Source organism: Pangasianodon hypophthalmus, chromosome 9, assembly GCF_027358585.1.
Source record: "Pangasianodon hypophthalmus isolate fPanHyp1 chromosome 9, fPanHyp1.pri, whole genome shotgun sequence".
NCBI lineage: Eukaryota > Metazoa > Chordata > Actinopteri > Siluriformes > Pangasiidae > Pangasianodon > Pangasianodon hypophthalmus.
The window spans coordinates 5086382-5105782 of record NC_069718.1 but is presented as its reverse complement, the minus strand read 5'-3'; the positions used below and the strand labels follow the sequence as shown (position 1 = coordinate 5105782).

The 19401-nt window shown below is 41.4% G+C and overlaps 1 protein-coding gene across 2 annotated transcripts in view; it reads left to right on the top strand.

Annotated features, from left to right (window-relative positions):
• trappc9 (trafficking protein particle complex subunit 9) overlaps positions 1 to 19401 on the top strand; it is a 214056-nt gene that overhangs the window by 59212 nt on the left and 135443 nt on the right. For both annotated transcript variants that reach the window (XM_034307425.2, XM_053236694.1), the window contains 4 exons: positions 11442 to 11527; positions 14270 to 14396; positions 14573 to 14705; positions 17424 to 17575. In XM_034307425.2, coding sequence (XP_034163316.2) covers positions 11442 to 11527; positions 14270 to 14396; positions 14573 to 14705; positions 17424 to 17575 — 498 coding nt within the window. The remainder of the gene's footprint in view (positions 1 to 11441; positions 11528 to 14269; positions 14397 to 14572; positions 14706 to 17423; positions 17576 to 19401) is intronic.

Genomic DNA, 19401 nt, shown 5'->3' with positions numbered 1-19401 from the left:
ATCAAATATACAGAATAAACAGAGAGCGAAAGATAAATTAAAGATAGAAAATCCAGTAAGAAGGAAAACAAGACCACAAAAGTAAGAAAGAAAGAAAGAATATCAAAAATACATAAAATGAAACAAAAAAGGTAGATGACAGAAAGATAAATGAGAAAAAGAAACTCTAAAGAAAGAGGAAGAGTTGAAAAGACATCAAATCAAAAAGAGAGAAAGGAAGAAAAACAAAATACAGTTAGAAAGAATTTTAAAGAAAATAAATATTTATATTGTGAATGTACAGCGTTTATAAGTTAAAGCTACAGTGTGGAGGATTTTAAAAATAAAAAGGATTTGAAACTGATTAGTGTTTTAATCACTGAACAGGAAACATATTTGTTTTGTTCTTTCATTTTGGTGGAAGCTCGTGAATGACAGACCTCCAGTTTATCCTCACTGTGGAATTTATATCTTTAGCCAGTTGTGAAGTTGTTCTAGCTGGAGAACTCATGACGGCTGGTTCTTCGTGTTCTCCTCTCAGCTGAGAGCATCTGATCACCTCGCTGTGTAATGGATATTTCGTGCTTTAGCTAGCATGCTACAACGACAAGCTAGAGAACAAAATACACAGATTAGATAACAAAATATGTGATACGCACACACACACACTCATGATAGGTCTTGAGGGATTTCTGGGTCATTTACTTGATGCCACCTGAGGTACAGATGAATTCAGGAGCCATCATGAGCTCAGTTCCTCTCTAAACCATCTGTCTGATAAATCTCCCCATACGCTATAAAGCATGTAGTCAGAATGTGTATGTGTGTGTGTGTGTGTGTGTGTGTGTTTTCACAAAGTGGCTTCCTGGAGCGCAGGCGAGCTCTTAGCGCCCAGGTGGATTGAGCTGAGATCGACGAGTCACTGAGAGAAGTCGATATGTCTGAAGTGAAGTGTGGCTCACCACAGGCATGCTGGGATACGGTCCAGCTGTAACGCATAGGCTTAGGCCGAAAAAGGGTCTTTAACGGGTTCTCAGGGACACTGGGCTCTTTACACAGCAGATTCAATACCACCTGCTGTCTGTCAGGATACAGTTCAGTATAATCATTGTCTACTCGGAGTTAACTTTGTGATTTCACAGTGAATCAGAAAACAAAAGGCAAATCTTATAGAAATTAAGGCATGATTTTCATTTCACATTTTATTGGGAATGGGAAATGTGGTCTAACTGGCTATGGTCTTATTGGGAATTGGATCTGTGGTCTAACTGGTTACGGTCTTATTGGGAATGGGATCTGTGGTCTAACTGGCTATGGTCTTATTGGTAATGGGAAATGTGGTCTAACTGGTTACGGTCTTATTGGGAATGGGATCTGTGGTCTAACTGGTTACGGTCTTATTGGGAATGGGATCTGTGGTCTAACTGGTTACAGTCTTATTGGGAATGGGATCTGTGGTCTAACTGGTTACAGTCTTATTGGGAATGGGATCTGTGGTCTAACTGGTTACGGTCTTATTGGGAATGGGAACTGTGGTCTAACTGGTTACAGTCTTATTGGGAATGGGATCTGTGGTCTAACTGGTTACGGTCTTATTGGGAATGGGATCTGTGGTCTAACTGGTTACAGTCTTATTGGGAATGGGATCTGTGGTCTAACTGGTTACAGTCTTATTGGGAATGGAATCTGTGGTCTAACTGGTTATGGTCTTATTGGGAATGGGAACTGTGGACTGACTGGCTATGGTCTTATTGGGAATGGAATCTGTGGTCTAACTGGCTATGGTCTTATTGGGAATGGAATCTGTGGTCTAACTGGTTATGGTCTTATTGGGAATGGAATCTGTGGTCTAACTGGTTATGGTCTTATTGGGAATGGGATCTGTGGTCTAACTGGTTACAGTCTTATTGGGAATGGGATCTGTGGTCTAACTGGTTACAGTCTTATTGGGAATTGTAAATGTGGTCTAACTGGTTATGGTCTTATTGGGAATGGAATCTGTGGTCTAACTGGCTATGGTCTTATTGGGAATGGGAACTGTGGTCTAACTGGTTATGGTCTTATTGGGAATGGGAACTGTGGACTGACTGGCTATGGTCTTATTGGGAATGGGATCTGTGGTCTAACTGGTTATGGTCTTATTGGGAATGGGATCTGTGGTCTACCTGGTTACGGTCTTATTGGGAATGGGATCTGTGGTCTACCTGGTTATGGTCTTATTGGGAATGGGAACTGTGGTCTGAGTCAAGTCTGAGTGACATGATTAGTGACCAAATTCAAGTTACAGCTTAACTTATTTCAGTCATATAATATCTGTTTCACCTATGGTTTCATTGTCATTAGCACATTTGGCCAGAGGAATCTGACCAGAGGAAGCAGTACTTACAGCTATAATAATATTTTCTATATTTTTAATAATTGATATATCAGCTTTTTCCATACTTCCACAAGGAAGAAAGAAAAAAAAACAGAGGGTAAAAAAGCTAGCAGGATGATGACGTGATATTTGAGAATGAAAGAATAAAACATGCTTTTAGTTAGGTCTTGAAAGAGGACAAAATAGTTGATTTAATAAAAATGACTTATATGTTAGAGATACCAGTTGGCATTCTTGCTGTAGGAGAGCATGTCAGGTATTACAGCTTTTCTAAGATGGTTTGCTTTTTTTAAATAAAAGTCAAAAACTTTAATCATATCAAAGGCTATGGCCGCTTTGGTTCTTCTACTGGACCGTCCTGTGATTGTTGCGTAACTGTGTGGAGTGAATCCCAGGCACTGCACTAATGATCAGACAGTGGACATGAAAAGGATAATGCAGGCTAAAAGACGTCTCCTCTGATGGACATGTCACTAAACCGAGCTTGACATGGTCATCAAGACAATAATACAGTAAGACATTCCTCACGTCTAACTGTGGTAGGCTGACCAGTAATGTGGAATGCACACATCACCAGAGCCCAAGACTCATCCATCTATCTATCCATCTATCCGTCTATCCATCCAACCAACCAACTGACAAACCAGTTAGCTTTCATTGTATGTATATTGCACATAGAGTTGAACAAAATGTATTTACAGAAGGAGTAAGGAGTGGATGCTAATCATCACCTGATAACCAGTATGTTCCTCATCCATCCATCCATCCAGCCATGCTTCTTCTTCTTCTTCTTCTTTTCCAACCATCCATCCATCCAGCCAGCCATGCTTCTTCTTCTTCTCCAACCATCCATCCATCCATCCAGCCATGCTTATTGTTCTTCACATCCATCCATCCAGCCAGCCATGCTTCTTCTGCTTCTTCTTCTTTTCCATCCATCCATCCATCCATCTTTTAAATGCCTTCCTTTTGTTCACTTATTAAGCATCGTCCCTCAAAAACATCTAGCCAACCATCTATACAAACGTTCTAATAACCAATCTGTGTATCAAACTACTGGTCAACCTCAAGCCATCCATCCGTCCATCCATCCACCCATTCACCCAAACATCCATCCATCCATCTATCTATACTAACCTTCTAATCCCCAGCGTGTCTGTGTTCCAAACTACTGGTCAACGTCCATCCATCCATCCCCCTATCCGTCTTTGTTAACCGGTGTGATTATTCCACACTACTGATCAACCTTCATCCATCCATCCATCCATGCTTTTTTCAGTGTCTCTGGTTATTACATGTTTTCATTCGCCACCCAGAATGGTTCCACAATTTTGAAGAGTGAACACTGAGCACTTTGTCCATGCAGAATGATTGACAGGTGTGTGAGGAGTGTAATTTATTTCAGTGAATAAATTATGTGTGTGTGTGTCTGTGTGTGTGGTACACTCTGCTTTACCCTACACTACCGTGTCCTGGATGAGGGGACATCATTAGTTTGTTTTCTATTGTTTTGCTTTCTAAGCACACTGATTCTTTGATTGATCTGGGCTTTAATGCCGAATAAACTGTTCAGTTCCTTTAAGGATGTTCTCTCGGGGTCTTCTTTTAGAATCTTAATGTCATCTTCTCTAATTGTCATGCTGAGCCACTCTCGGCTGGAATGAGACTGAACTGGCACTGTTCTCTCTTTCTTTCATTTTCCCTCTCTTCGCCTCCCCTCTTTCCTGCTTTCACTCTCTGTTTCTCCACAGGAGGCAACTCTGCACTTTGCTGGAACCTCTCTGCCTGCCCTTCTCTCTCCCTCTCTTTCTCTTTCTTTTTTCTTTTCACTGTATTCTGTTCTTTCTCCCTCGCTCTTTTTCGCTATTTTTTGCATCAACTTCTCAGTGTTCTCCCATCTTTCTCTCTCTCCCTCGCGGTCTTGCTGTCATTCTGTTTCTCCACAGGATGCAGGGCTCCACTTAGCCTCTCATCTGGTCCCCTCTCTCTCTTTCTCTTTCTCACTTTTTCTCTATATTTTTCTCCCTCTTATCAATGGCTTATTTTCCTTCCCTTTTTAATCCTTCCCTTGTTTTTTTTTTATATTCTCTTTTTCCATTTTCTCTTTCTACCATGTCCCTTCTTTTTACTTATTCATTCTATTTCACATTTTGTCCCCCTTTGGCTTCCCCTTCACCCTCTTTTCCTCTTTGTCTTAGTCTCTTTCTCTTTTTTTCTTTTTTCCTTCTCCTTCTCTTTTCCTCTCTTTTTCTCTGTCTTCCCTGCAACTTTTCATCACTTTCATTCTCTTTTTCTTATTCTTAGATACAGTATGTGTGTGTGTATATATATATATATATATATATATATATATATATATATATATATATAGAGAGAGAGAGAGAGAGAGAGAGAGAAAGAGAGAGAGAGAAAGAGAGAGAGAGAAAGAGAGAGAGAGAGAGTCCAGCATTTTTTTTACATACAAGTAGACAGATAGAGAGGTATACAGGTGGATGGGGATGGGTGGAAGATAGGTAGATAGATTTTTTTTGTTTTTCTTACTGGTGAGTCTGAACCTGTCTAGCAAATCAATTTAGTGATAATATCTACATTTATAGACAATATCTATAAATAAAATTTAAGTAGCAAATTAAATCATCATATTTTCCACACTAGAGTTATGTTGGAGGCTTGGATTAGAATTTTGGTTGCAGTTTGGTTGGGGTTGGGTTCAGATTCAAGATGGGGTGGGGGTTTTAGTTGGGGTTTGCGAGTGGAGTTTGAGTTTTAGAGCTTGAGGTAGGATTAGCATTGTAGTTGAGGTGTGTATTCAGGCTTTGGCTTTGATTAGAGTTTTGATTGGGTTTTGATTTAGCATTTGACTTTTAGTTGAGGTTAGGGTTAGAGTTTTGGTTGGGGTTTGGGTTTAGATTAGAATTTGTATTGGGATTGGGGTATTGTGTTGAGGTATTGGGGTATTTTTTTGGGGGGGCAGGGGGAATGAGTTAGGATTTGAGCTTGCTTCCTTTGTGTTCTTTGCTCAATTTTTTGTACTTTTCACACTACAAATAGTATATTTCCTCCTCTAATATGTGCTGTGAGTTTATCAGCTGCTTATTTCCGACATGTAATTCCAACCATTAAAATCAACTGACGTGAAGTGAAATAATGCTTGTAAAGAGAAACACAGCTCTCATGGCGAGCAGAAACGTGTGTGAATGGCCTGATAAACACTCCTACTCCATTAAGTGGTGTACGTATTGATTTATTTTTTTTGCTCAGCAGGTGGGATTTACATGGGTAGAGGGACGTGTCTCGTAATACGCTAATCATTTAGGACATCGGCATGCTAACAAAGTCTTCTATCAAAGCAAAGTTTGTTCTCACATGCCTTTTGAACGCGAAGATTAAAGCGTTGAGTCAAAACTAATTTGGATTGATGTTGCTCTGGATGAGCATCTACATCTGACAATTGCTGAAGCATTTACACCCACCGCCTTCTGCTAAAGTATGTGTGTGTGTGTGTGTGTTTATGTTTGTGTGTTTGTGTTGATTTGTCTCCTTTTCATGCTGAGAATATTGCCTGAGAGTAGATATGAAGGTCCAGACTGTGGATTCTGTTCCAGCTTTATTAACCTGTTGGGATTCTCCAGCTGAGCTGCTCTTCACCACTTTGTCTGTCAAGAAACATCATTCAGTGAGAAAAACAAGCTCCTGAGATCTCATCGGCCTGCCCGATTATGAAGAATGGCTCCTGGCTGACGTAGCTCGCTTCAGGTCTGAATAATTGAGGAAAGCCCCAAGAGGAGCGGCTGCACTGCAAAAGCCATTATTTCCACTCTGAATGTAAAAACTCAGCGTGGCCAGGATTAGCAAAACCCTGTGTGCATCTTTAAATCTGATAGTGCCAAGCATTGAGACTGACATAATCCACCAAGCACTTAAAAACAAAACCCTATTATTAATCACATAGGTAATATAAACTTTCCTTCCTGGGCTCAGGGTGTTTTCAAACTTGGCCGGATATTCTTTTATGTTGCAATTAACATGTAGTGGAATGCTCGAGGAGATAGGTTTAGGTGTTCACTTGTGATTGACGTGAGACAATTTAATCTGTCGTTGTTTAAAAGAAGTTTAAGAAGTCTTGTGTCTGATTTTTGGTTTGGATAACGCTAGGTAGGACATTGGGGTTAGAATGAGGTTGGTGTTTGGGTTAGTATTAGAGTTTTGTTTGGGTTTTGGATTAGAGTTTTGTTTGGGTTTTGGATTAGAGTTTTGTTTGGGTTAGGATTAGAGTTTTGTTTGGGTTTTGGATTAGAGTTTTGTTTGGGTTTTGGATTAGAGTTTTGTTTGGGTTTTGGATTAGAGTTTTGTTTGAGTTTGGATTAGTTTTGTTTGAATTAGGATTAGTGTTTTGTTTGGGTTTTGAATTAGTTTTGTTTGGGTTTTGGCTTTTTGTTTGGGCCTTGGGTTTGGATTAAAGATTATTATTACTGAATTTAAGCATTGTAGAGTTAACCAATTTTATTTCCCCTGTGCATTATACAGTCGGTAAGGAACATATTGTGCCCTGAAACAATATGGATTCCATTTCTCCTGTTTCTCCATCCCAGTTAGGAAGGCCTTGAAAAAGAGTTATGTGCTATTTAAACATTCATTTAGAAATAAAAGCAAAGTGGGTCAGCTAGTGCAGGCGTAGTTTAGCATGGCCTTAGCCCAGATTTGACCCTAATTTACCAGCGTACACAGAGACTGCCAGTTGAATTGAGAGCATCAGGACAGCTATATTTATTTTTCCAGACTAAGACTGATGATTGTTATAGTGGGAGAGCAGCTCACACACCTTTATGGAGCTAATAACACACACACACACACACACACACACACACACACACACACACACAAGAGTCTTTATCATGGCTCAGGGTGAGACTCGTCTTCTCTGATCTGCTGAGTATCACATGGGAAGTCAGACTCAGCTGAGAAAGTGTGATCAGATGACCATCAGGTTTAAACCAGTCAGTATTGGGGTCTTTAATCTGAACTCTTTTTTAGGCTAGGGTCCGTGCTGCTGATGCGACGTGTATATTGATGTATGAGAAATACCGTTAAAGCCCCAGTGATGCAGTAGGACATGTAGTGGGATTTTATACAGTTAGCTTTTCCTTTTGTTTATCCATCCATCCATCCATCCATCCACCCAAGCTATCCATTAAACTTTAGTGGTATCTTCAGTATCATGCATTTTTTCCCTTTCTTTCATTCTTCTTCTTCTTTAAATTTCATTCTGTTCTTACTTGTTTGTTTTAATTTTCTATTTACCTTAGGATAATTTGTTTCTTTGTTTTCTTTCTTTCTTTCTATCTTTCAGTGTAAACTTATCCTATAAGTCTCCTCACTACACGCAGTTACCTGGCGGTTAAACATATTGATAGAAAATGAAGACGTCAGTCAGATATGAGTAATATGTTTTACTGTGTGATGTGAGAGCACCACAGTCTCTTAGCTGAATAAATAAACCACTTGCTGATTTTCCTCACAGCCACAAACACGATCTCAGACAATTTCTTAGAAAAGGCTAATGTTATGGCTATACACACTCGTCCTCTCTCAGGGAATTCACTAGGATGTTTAATACCCTAATATCTTTCATACACTAGTATGTTTAATACACTAGCATGTTTGATACACTAGCATGTTTGATAGACTAGCATGTTTAATACACTAGCATGTTTAATACACTAGCATATTTGATACACTAGCATGTTTAATACACTAGCATATTTGATACACTAGCATGTTTGATGCACTAACATGTTTAATACACTAGCATATTTGATACACTAGCATGTTTAATACACTAGCATATTTGATACACTAGCATGTTTAATACACTAGCATATTTGATAGACTAGCATGTTTAATACACTAGCATGTTTAATACACTAGCATATTTGATACACTAGTATGTTTGATACACTAGCATATTTGATACACTAGCATATTTGATACACTAGCATGTTTAATACACTAGCATGTTTAATACACTAGCATATTTGATAGACTAGCATGTTTAATACACTAGCATATTTGATACACTAATATGTTTAATACACTAGCATATTTGATACACTAGCATGTTTGATACACTAGCATATTTGATAGACTAGCATGTTTAATACACTAGCATGTTTAATACACTAGCATATTTGATAGACTAGCATATTTAATACACTAGCATATTTGATACACTAGCATGTTTGATAGACTAGCATGTTTAATAGACTAACATGTTTGATACACTAGCATGTTTAATACACTAGCATGTTTGATACACTAGCATATTTGATAGACTAGCATGTTTAATACACTAGCATGTTTGATAGACTAGCATGTTTAATACACTAACATGTTTGATACACTAGCATGTTTAATACACTAGTATGTTTGATACACTAGCATGATTAATACACTAGCATGTTTAATACACTAACATATTTGATACACTAGCATGTTTAATACACTAACATGTTTAATACACTAGCATGATTAATACACTAGCATGTTTGATACACTAATATGTTTGATACACTAGTATGTTTGATATTATGTCATATAGTATCTTTGATTTTTTTTGTGTTTATTCTAATATAATGCTTTTTCCTTTATTCTGATTATCCATCTTGTGTGTTGTTCACAGCTTAACATGTTGGAGCTCAAGCTTGAGAATTATTGTTTATGTGCGACACCTTATGGTGATCTGTTGCTGTTGTCTTTAATGTTTCCTACTATTACATTATACATTATACAGTACATACTTGTAATAAAGTGAATTCTTCTCGTCGATGTTTGTATTCCTGGGTGGATGTCATGCTGCAGTATAGAATTATTTATGGAGTTTATGCTTCATTCACACTCTTCACATTTAGACAGTTGTTGCTGAAAAGTTATTAAAATAGAAGCGCGAGTGTGAAACAGTCTGAAAGGCTTTAAGACTCACAGAGCTCATGTTAGAACACATCAGTCTCTCTCCTCTATGTGTGTTAGGCGTAGTGCAGAGTGTCATGGCGTCTCCTGTGGTAGACTGTGTGAAAGCGTGTAGCTCTTTTCTGCTGAATGGATAGAGGAAGAGAAAGAGCGAGGGAGGGAGCGTCTTTCCTCTCCTCTCTGTAGTGAATGAACGCATGAATGAATCCTGAAGCTCTGTTCCTCAGCCCCACCTCATTAGCCTTGCTGAATTATTTATGCCATTTATAGTGTTGTGTGAAACGTGAGCTCTGATCACACACCTCCTGCAGAAACGTGTACAATACAAACCCCCTGATGTGATACGCCGTTAAACGGACGTGACATGCCATCACCCTGGCATCATACAGCATCAGCCTGACGTGACACGCCGTCACTGTGGTGTGATACGCCATCACCCTGGCATCATACAGCATCACCCTGATGTCACACGCCGTCGCCCTGACGTGATACACCGTCACCCTGATATCATACACCGTCACCCCAACTGGACACGCCGTCACCCTGGCATCATACGCCATAACCCTGATATCATACGCCGTCACCCCGACATCATACACTGTCACCCCAACTTGACAACATGATACGCCGTCACCCTGACATCATACACCGTAACCCTAATGTCATACGCCGTCACCCCAACGTGACACACCATCACCCTGATACCATACACCGTCACCCAAACTTGACAACGTGATACGCCGTCACCCTGACGTCACCCTGACCATCATACGCCATAACCCTGACGTCACACGCCGTTGCCCTGGCATCATACACCGTAACCCTGATGTCATACGCCGTCACCCCGACGTGATACGCCGTCACCCCGACGTGATACGCCGTCACCCCGACGTGACACGCCGTCACCCCGAAGTGATACGCCGTCACCCTGATATCATACACCGTCACCCTGATATCATACACCGTCACCCCAACTTGACACCCCGTCACCCTGGCATCATACGCCATAACCCTGATGTCATACGCCGTCACCCCGACATCATACACCGTCACCCCAACTTGACAACGTGATACGCCGTCACCCTGACATCATACGCCGTAACCCTAATGTCATACGCCGTCACCCCAACGTGATACGCCATCACCCTGACGTGACACACCATCACCCTGATACCATACACCGTCACCCCAACTTGACACGCCGTCACCCTGGCATCATACGCCATAACCCTGATGTCATACACCGTCACCCCGACATCATACACTGTCACCCTGACATCATACACCGTCACCCCAACTTGACACGCCGTCACCCTGGCATCATACACCGTAACCCTGATGTGACACACCTTTACCCCGGCATCGTACACTGTCACCCTGACATCACACACCGTCACCCTGATGTGACACACCTTTACCCTGATGTCATACGCCGTCACCCCGACGTGATACGCTGTCACTCTGACGTGACACACCATCACCCTGGCATCATACACCGTCACCCTGACGTGATAAGGCTTCCCTGTGATGTGATGTGCCGTTATTTAATTATTTCTTTCCTTTGTTTTTTTTTTATTTTTTGATTGCTTTCATTTTTGTTTTTTCTTATTCTTTCTTTCTTTCTTATTTAAAATGTTCATGTATGTATTGTGTAGCGTGATGTTCTCGTGTGCCATGTAGAGAGAGAGAGATTCCTGTAATCCCTGAGCATATTTCCCATAATGCCGAGCGTGTTGTCCGTGTGTGATGATCCCCCGCAGTGCTGCTTACACACGCTTAACTGGATCTGTTCCCGTTCTGTGAAATCCCGGCTGCGATTGGAGCGCTTCACACACACAGATGGCTGGAGGTGCACGAGGCAGAGGGCAAAGAATAAAATAAAATAATGCTGGGACGCTTGTTTATTGTGGGTCGTGTTCCAAAATGCTGAATTGTTTGCATCACGTCACTTAGTGTAAGTGAGCTTAAAGGAGCGGTGTGAGGATCGATTAAATATTACCTCGTGTGCCACGCAGTTCAGTGTGTGATTCTGTCTTTCTCTCTTGCTCTCTCTCTCTCTCTCTCTCTCTCTCTCATTTTTTTCTCTCTCACTCTCACTCACTCTTTTAATGTGTTTCAGATTTCCAGTGGGTGCAGGGGGACGTGTGTGAGGTGCAGCTGATGGTGTACAACCCCATGCCCTTTGAACTGCGCGTAGAGAACATGGTAATGTGTAGTATAAAGAAACACACACACACACACACACACACAAACACACACACACACACACTCACAGAGGTCACCTTATGTCCTCTTTACTTTCCTTGGGCTTCCTTCCTTCCTTACTGCTTTCTATCTGTCTTTCCTTTCTGCCTTCCTTCTTGCCTTCCTTCCTTCCCTCCATACTGCTATCCTTCCTTCCTTCCTTCCTGCCTTCTATCCTTCCTTACTGCCTTCCTTCGTTCCTCCCTTCCTTCCTTCCTTCCTTGCTTTCTTCCCTATGTCCTTCCTTCATTCTTTCGTTCCTGCCTTACCACCTTCCTTCCTTCCTTCTTTCCTTCCTGCCTTCTTTCCTTCCTTACCACCTTCATCCCTTCCTTCCTTCCTTTCTTCCCTATGTCCTTCCTAACTTCCTTCCTTCCACAGTCTCTTGTTAATCTCTGCAGTGTCTTTATTATGACCCGTCCCGTCTGCGTGCCGTGAGCAGGTGTGTGTGTTTCTTTTTCTGTCTGTCTCTGTGCCAGCGCAGTGATGCGCTCCGTCTGCTCCGCTCTCCTCTCTTCATTTTTTTGGCTGTGTTGCAGTTTTAGAGAAGTGAGAAGCCGTGATTATTTCTGAGAAACAGGAGGAAGGGGAAAAGGGAAGGGGGAACAGAGGAAGTGTTCCAGCTCTGTGTGTGTGTGTGTGTGTGTGTGTGTGTGTGTGTGTGTGTGTGTGTAGCAGCCGCAGGTGAAAGTCCATGTTTGGACAGCTCGTCTGAGAGATGCAGAGTGTGGAATCTGCACGTGAGCTAATTAACCTTTTCATAGCAGGCAGCAGATGAGCTATCTCCTCCAGTGACGTAGTTTAATCTTTACGGAGAACATACAGGTGTGGGAGAGAGGCAGAGAGCGCTGATAACACACACACACACACACACACACACACACACACTCAGGCCGTGCCTCCTTCACTGAGACTGACACACACACACACACACAGTCAGGCCGTGCCTCCTTCACTGAGACTGATACACACACACAAACACAGGTGCATATACACACACACAAACACACACACTTGCTGTAAATAATAATAAAACACAATAAACACATTGACGTGCTTGTGTAGCACATTAATCATCTTCAGCAGTAACTCATATCACCCTGTCACTGATTATTTTTCTGTAACAGCACCACCCAAAGTGTTTTATATGTGAAGTTGTCATAACAGGCACAGGAAGTGACGTCGAGGAACAGGAAGTGAAGTCTAGGTTAATGATAATGTAAAGATGATATATTGCTTTTTACTTTCTCGTCACGCAGCGTTGTCCTGTGACGTGTGAAGTGTGTTTCATACGGATTACACGCTACAAGCGTAGGCAGAATGGAGTGATGAGCAGAGAAGAAAAGCCGAGACAAGACAGTGATCAATTCACTGATCGATTCATCCACTCTCCCTCAGTCCATTCTCCCTCCATCCTCTATCCCTCCATCCTCTATCCTTCTGTCCACTCTCCCTCCATCCTCTATCCCTCAGTCCACTCTCCCTCCATCCTCTATCCCTCCATCCTCTATCCTTCTGTCCACTCTCCCTCCATCCTCTACCCCTCAGTCCACTCTCCCTCCATCCTCTATCCCTCAGTCCATTCTCTCTCCATCCTCTATCCCTCAGTCCACTCTCCCTCCATCCTCTATCCCTCAGTCCACTCTCCCTCCATCCACTCTCCCTCCATCCACTATCCCTCAGTCCATTCTCCCTCCATCCTCTATCATTCTGTCCACTCTCCCTCCATCCTCTATCCCTCCATCCTCTATCCTTCCATCCACTCTCCCTCCATCCTCTATCCCTCTTTCCATTCTCCCTCCATCCACTCTCCCTCAGTCCACCCTCCCTCCATCCTCTATCCCTCAGTACACTCTCCTTCCATCCACTCTCCCTTCATCCTCTATCCCTCAGTCCATTCTCCCTCCATCCTCTATCATTCTGTCCACTCTCCCTCCATCCTCTATCCCTCCATCCTCTATCCCTCCATCCACTCTCCCTCCATCCACTATCCCTCCGTTCACTCTCCCTCCTCCCCTCCTCCTCTTCACTCGTTCTCTTCAGTCCATGAACAACAGTTCTTTTTTCCTTCTTCCGCTGCCGAGAACACCAGCAATTTTTCTGGGAAATGGAGTGTGCGTGTTGGAAGTGATTTCATCTCGCACTGATCATGGAGCGATTACGATGATTGATTATCTGAGCAAAGAGGAAGAAGAAGAAGTAGGAGGAGGAGGAAAAATTCCTCAAGTTTTCTTCCCCTTGTTTCTCTTTTTTTCCCGTCACGGCTTCTACTTTAGCATGCATTATACAAATATCTCCCATATGCATTTCTCTGTTATGGATTTTCTTTCTTTCTTTCCATTTTATTTCTTTGTTGTATTTTTTTCTTTTATTTACTTTCTTTCTTTGTTGTATTTTTTCTTTTATTTACTCTTTCTTTCTTTCTTTCTTTACATTTTATTTGTCTGTTTTCTTTCTTTTACACACATTATTTAATTTGTGTGTAGCTAGGTAGCTTTAGGAGCGATGTACAGTGTACAGACAGGCCACGCCCACACTCGACACGTCACAGTGGTCGTGTCGTTAGCGTGTTAGCAGGCCAGTCCTGTTGTGCTGCAGTTCATTTGAACTCTGTACGGTTAAAACTGTGTGGAATTTATTTAGAGATGATAATTTTGTAATGCTTGTTGATTTCCGGTGCTGTTTCTCCGGCGTGTGTTTCAGGGGTTGCTGACGTCCGGCGTGGACTTTGAGTCTCTGCCCGCTGCTCTCTCTCTCCCCGCTGAGTCTGGTCTCTACCCCGTCACTCTGGTGGGCGTCCCGCGCACCGCCGGCACCATCACCATCAACGGTGAGTCGAAAACACACACAGCTCCAGCCGACAGTGTGAGCTCCATCACTGTAATCAGCACTGTCCTGAACATCCTGTACACATGCTGGAAGATACTCAGCTCTACTGTCCAGGCCTGTGGGTTTTCACTGTGTGTGTGTGTGTGTGTGTGTGTGTGTGTGTGTGTGCGTGTGCAGGTTACCACACATCAGTGTTCGGTGTGAGCAGTGACTGTCTGTTGGACAGTTTGGTTGGTGTGAAGTCCAGCGGCTGTGTGGTGGAGGTGGTGCCGTCACTGCCTCGCCTCCAACTCACCACCTCCCTACCACGGTACGTCACACCTCCTCTAACCTTGTCTTGTCTCACCTCATTTCCTCCTGTCTCACTGTGTTCTTGTCTCACCTCCTCTCCTTCTGTCTCACCTTGTTCTTGTCTCACCTCCTCTCCTTCTGTCTCACCTTGGTCTTGTCTCACCTCCTCTCCTTCTGTCTCACTGTGTTCTTGTCTCACCTCCTCTCCTCCTGTCACACCTTGGTCTTGTCTCACCTCCTCTCCTTCTGTCTCACCTTGGTCTTGTCTCACCTCATTTCCTCCTGTCTCACTGTGTTCTTGTTTCACCTCCTCTCCTTCTGTCTCACCTTGTTCTTGTCTCACCTCCTCTCCTTCTGTCTCACCTTGTCTTGTCTCACCTCCTCTCCTTCTGTCTCACTGTGTTCTTGTCTCACCTCCTCTCCTCCTGTCACACCTTGGTCTTGTCTCACCTCCTCTCCTTCTGACTCACCTTGGTCTTGTCTCACCTCCTCTCCTTCTGTCTCACTGTGTTCTTGTCTCACCTCCTCTCCTTCTGTCTCACTGTGTTCTTGTCTCACCTCCTCTCCTTCTGTCTCACCTTGTTCTTGTCTCACCTCCTCTCCTTCTGTCTCACCTTGTTCTTGTCTCACCTTCTCTCCACTTCTCACCTTGTCTTGTCTCACCTCCTCTCCTCCTGTCACACCCTGTTCTTGTCTCACCTCCTCTCCTTCTGTCTCACCTTGTTCTTGTCTCACCTTCTCTCCACTTCTCACCTTGTCTTGTCTCACCTCCTCTCCTTCTGACTCACCTTGTTCTTGTCTCACCTCCTCCCTAATGTCTCACTGTGTTCTTGTCTCACCTCCTCTCCTTCTGTCTCACCCTGTTCTTGTCTCACCTCCTCTCCTCCTCTCACTGTGTTCTTGTCTCACCTTCTCTCCTTCTGTCTCACCGTGTTCTTGTCTCACCTTCTCTCCACTTCTCACCTTGTCTTGTCTCACCTCCTCTCCTTCTGTCTCACTGTGTTCTTGTCTCACCTCCTCCCTCCTGTCTCACCTTATCTTGTCTCACCTCCTCTCCTCCTGTCACACCTTGTTCTTGTCTCACCTTGTCTTTTATCACCTCCTGTCCTCTCTTCTCTTTTCTTTATTCTATTTTCTTTTCTTGTCATTATTTCTTTGTCATGTGTCTCTTTATATCTCTTCTTGATCTTGGCTTCTTTTTATCCTCCAAATCTTCTGTCATGTTATTTTTATCGTGTTTATCTCTTTTCTTCTTCTTTTTTTCACGTCTCTGTCATTTCTTTTCTCTCCTCTTCTCTGTGTAGCATCTAAAAAGAAGCTATATTTTATTTACTGTGTTTTCTTGAATATGTGACCAAAAAACACTCCAGAAAGAGTGTCTTCGTCCCTGTCACACTTTACTGCAAATGTCTTCATGTACAGAGAGGGGCACATTAATGGATTAGTTAGTCTGCTTAGAGTGTGTGTGTGTGTGTGTGTGTGTGTGTGTGTGTGTGTGTGTGAGGACACAGCTCCACACACTCTGCACTTTTACGTGGGTGAATAATTAAAGCCTTACATCTCCACCTCCGGAAACTTCTAACACACAGGACAGGAAGTTGTTCAGTTTGATGACTTCTGCATGTTCTCTGAAAAGTGAGCGTCCTGCATTCTGATTGGCTGCGGTGACTTTATGGGCGGGAACTGGTGTCCGACGCTCAGTACAAAGTCATTTCAGGGCTTATGTAATATGAATATTAATACTAGATTAGTAACCCTAGATTAATATTAATTTTAATGTCATTAATTCTTTATTAACGCTTCACATCTCAGTGAAGGGGATGTCAGGAAGGGACGGAGTGTTTGAGGACAGAGCCGTGTGTGTGTGTGTGTGTGTGTGTGTGTGTGTGTGTGTGTGTGTGTCTGTTCCTGTTTTCATGAACACAGTGTACTAAAAAGTCGAGAGTAAATTTAACATGAAACATTACACATCTGTGCAAGACTGATTTACACACCACTTTGAGTGTGGACTTGGAGTGAATTTGTATAGATTTATTAATGTATATTTCTAATTAAAGTTTGTAAAAATGTATTTTTTTATTTTCTTATATTTTTGCAATATTTATTTATGCATTTTTCTAATTTAACTTTGTTCATTTGCATGATTTATTTGTTCATTTTTCAAATTTTATTTACTTCTCATATATGTATGTCCATACTTTTCCTACCAATTTGCACGATTTGTGTATTTTTTTAATTTAATTAATGAACTTATTAATTTTTTTTAACTATTTTTGCATTATATTATTGCACATTTTAAAGACTTTTCATTGTACGTTTTTAATTGATGTATTATGTATTTTAATGTATTTTTGAATTTTTTTTCTTGTACACTTGCAAGATTTATTACTGATTTTTCTGATTTTTTTAAAATGTAATTTATTTATTATTATTATTATTATTATTTATTTATAATTAAAGTCATTATTAAGTGTAAACTGATCTTAATTATCCTAAGACTACCAACAGTCATGATTTGGTTGTGTGTGTTTTACTTTATACATTAAGTGAATGACGCGCACACACACACACACACACACACACACACACATGCGCACTTGAGTGATATGGTGTCACTGGTCCCAGGAAGGAGAGTGTGTTAAACTGAGGTTAATATTAACCATTCTATTATCTGTGTGTGTGTGTGTGTGTGTGTGTGTGTGTGTGTGTGTGTGTGTGTGTGTGTGTGTGCGCGCAGGGCTGCACGTGTAGGTGCTGAGGATCTGTCCAGCAGTGTGTCTCTGCAGCTGTTTAATGGAGAAACTCAGCAGCTCACCGTCACACTGGAGAACATCGGCTCTGAGAGTTTAAACACACTGGAGTTGTCGTCTAGAACACTCAGTACTAAAGGTACACACACACACACACACACACACACACACACACACGCGCGCACACACACATGTCGGTCCTTCTGCAGCTGTAAGTGTGTTTTATAATCTCAGACTGAATGTTTTTTATTAATGCTGTTGGAGCCAGAGATCTTGCCAGGCTTACTGCAATCACACACACACACACACACACACACACACCTTACACACAACGTACACACACACACACACCGTATATATACACACACACACACACACACACACAGACACTGCACCTTGGTCTTTGAAGTTGCCTTGGAAACCAGACTAAGTAGACCTGGGGTGACAGAGTGTTTTTGACTGGGGTCACTACTGTGTGTGTGTGTGTGTGTGTGTGTGTGTGCGTGCTTTGATCTGAGGATCAGCAGCTGGCCCGTACCTGTTTGACTTGTTAATGAGTCGATCTTCTTCTAATAAATCACAGCCTACAGAGTGTGGAGATGGAGAAAGTATCTTTGGAATTATAAAAATGTGATTTTATTTTTCATTTTAAAAGAAAAATTAAAAGGAACTGATTTGCTGCCGGAATAATTATCTCATTAGTAGCATGAAGGAAGATGGTGTTAATTGTGTGATTTTATGTAGCTAGCTGTGTTGTTTGTACAGCTGTGACCGGTCCTCACTAGCCTAGCGCTAACACTGTAACCATGGCAACCCGCAATAAATTAAAGACAGGGCATGCCCACCAGTGATAACTAAATCTCATTATTTTATTGTTTTGCTAATAAGCTTTATTTCATCACTTAAATCAGATATATTCAGACTTTTCCCTGTGAGGTCCTCTTCCCAGATTCTTTGAGATTCTTTACCCAAAACAAACTCGTCAATCATCAAACTACTCAAATTACTGCAGTGTGTACATATAAAACACCAGGCCAAGTCATCATCTTCCTCAGGCGTTTATCACCTGTTAACTGTAAAGTTACATAAAGTGACGTAAAGTAACGTGAAATAAAGTAACAAAGTGAAGTGAGGTAGAGTAATGTAAAGTAAAGTAAAGTAATGTAAACATAAAGTAACATAAAGTGAAGTGAGGTAGAGTAATGTAAAGTAAAGTAAAGTAATGTAAAGTGAATAAAGTAACATAAAGTGAAGTGAGGTAGAGTAAAGTAATGTAAAGTGAATAAAGTAACATAAAGTGAAGTGAGGTAGAGTAAAGTAAAGTAATGTAAAGTGAATAAAGTAACATAAAGTGGAGTGAGGTAGAGTAAAGTAAAGTAAAGTAATGTAAAGTGAATAAAGTAACATAAAGTGGAGTGAGGTAGAGTAAAGTAAAGTAATGTAAAGTGAATAAAGTAACATAAAGTGAAGTGAGGTAGAGTAAAGTAAAGTAAAGTAATGTAAAGTGAATAAAGTAACATAAAGTGAAGTGAGGTAGAGTAATGTAAAGTAAAGTAATGTAAAGTGAATAAAGTAACATAAAGTGAAGTGAGGTAGAGTAATGTAAAGTAATGTAAAGTAACACAAAATGAAGTAACAAAGTAAAGTGAAGTGAACACTTAAAGCGACATAAAGTGAAGTAAAGTAAGAAAGTAAAGAGAAGTAAAGTAACAAAATGAAGTAATTAACATAAAGAGAAGTAAAATATAATAACCGTTTCAGTGAAACACACTGTTGCTAGAATTGGAATGTGATGTAGTGAACACAGGCTAGTGGAGTGATACACAGTGAAATATCCCAGTGCTTTTATACTAAATATCAGCACGCTTGGAAGACCGCTTGTCCAATCAGATTAGAGAACCCGGAACTAACTGTCATATAAAGCGAGGTAAAGTAACATAATGTAAAATAATTTAAGGTAAAGTA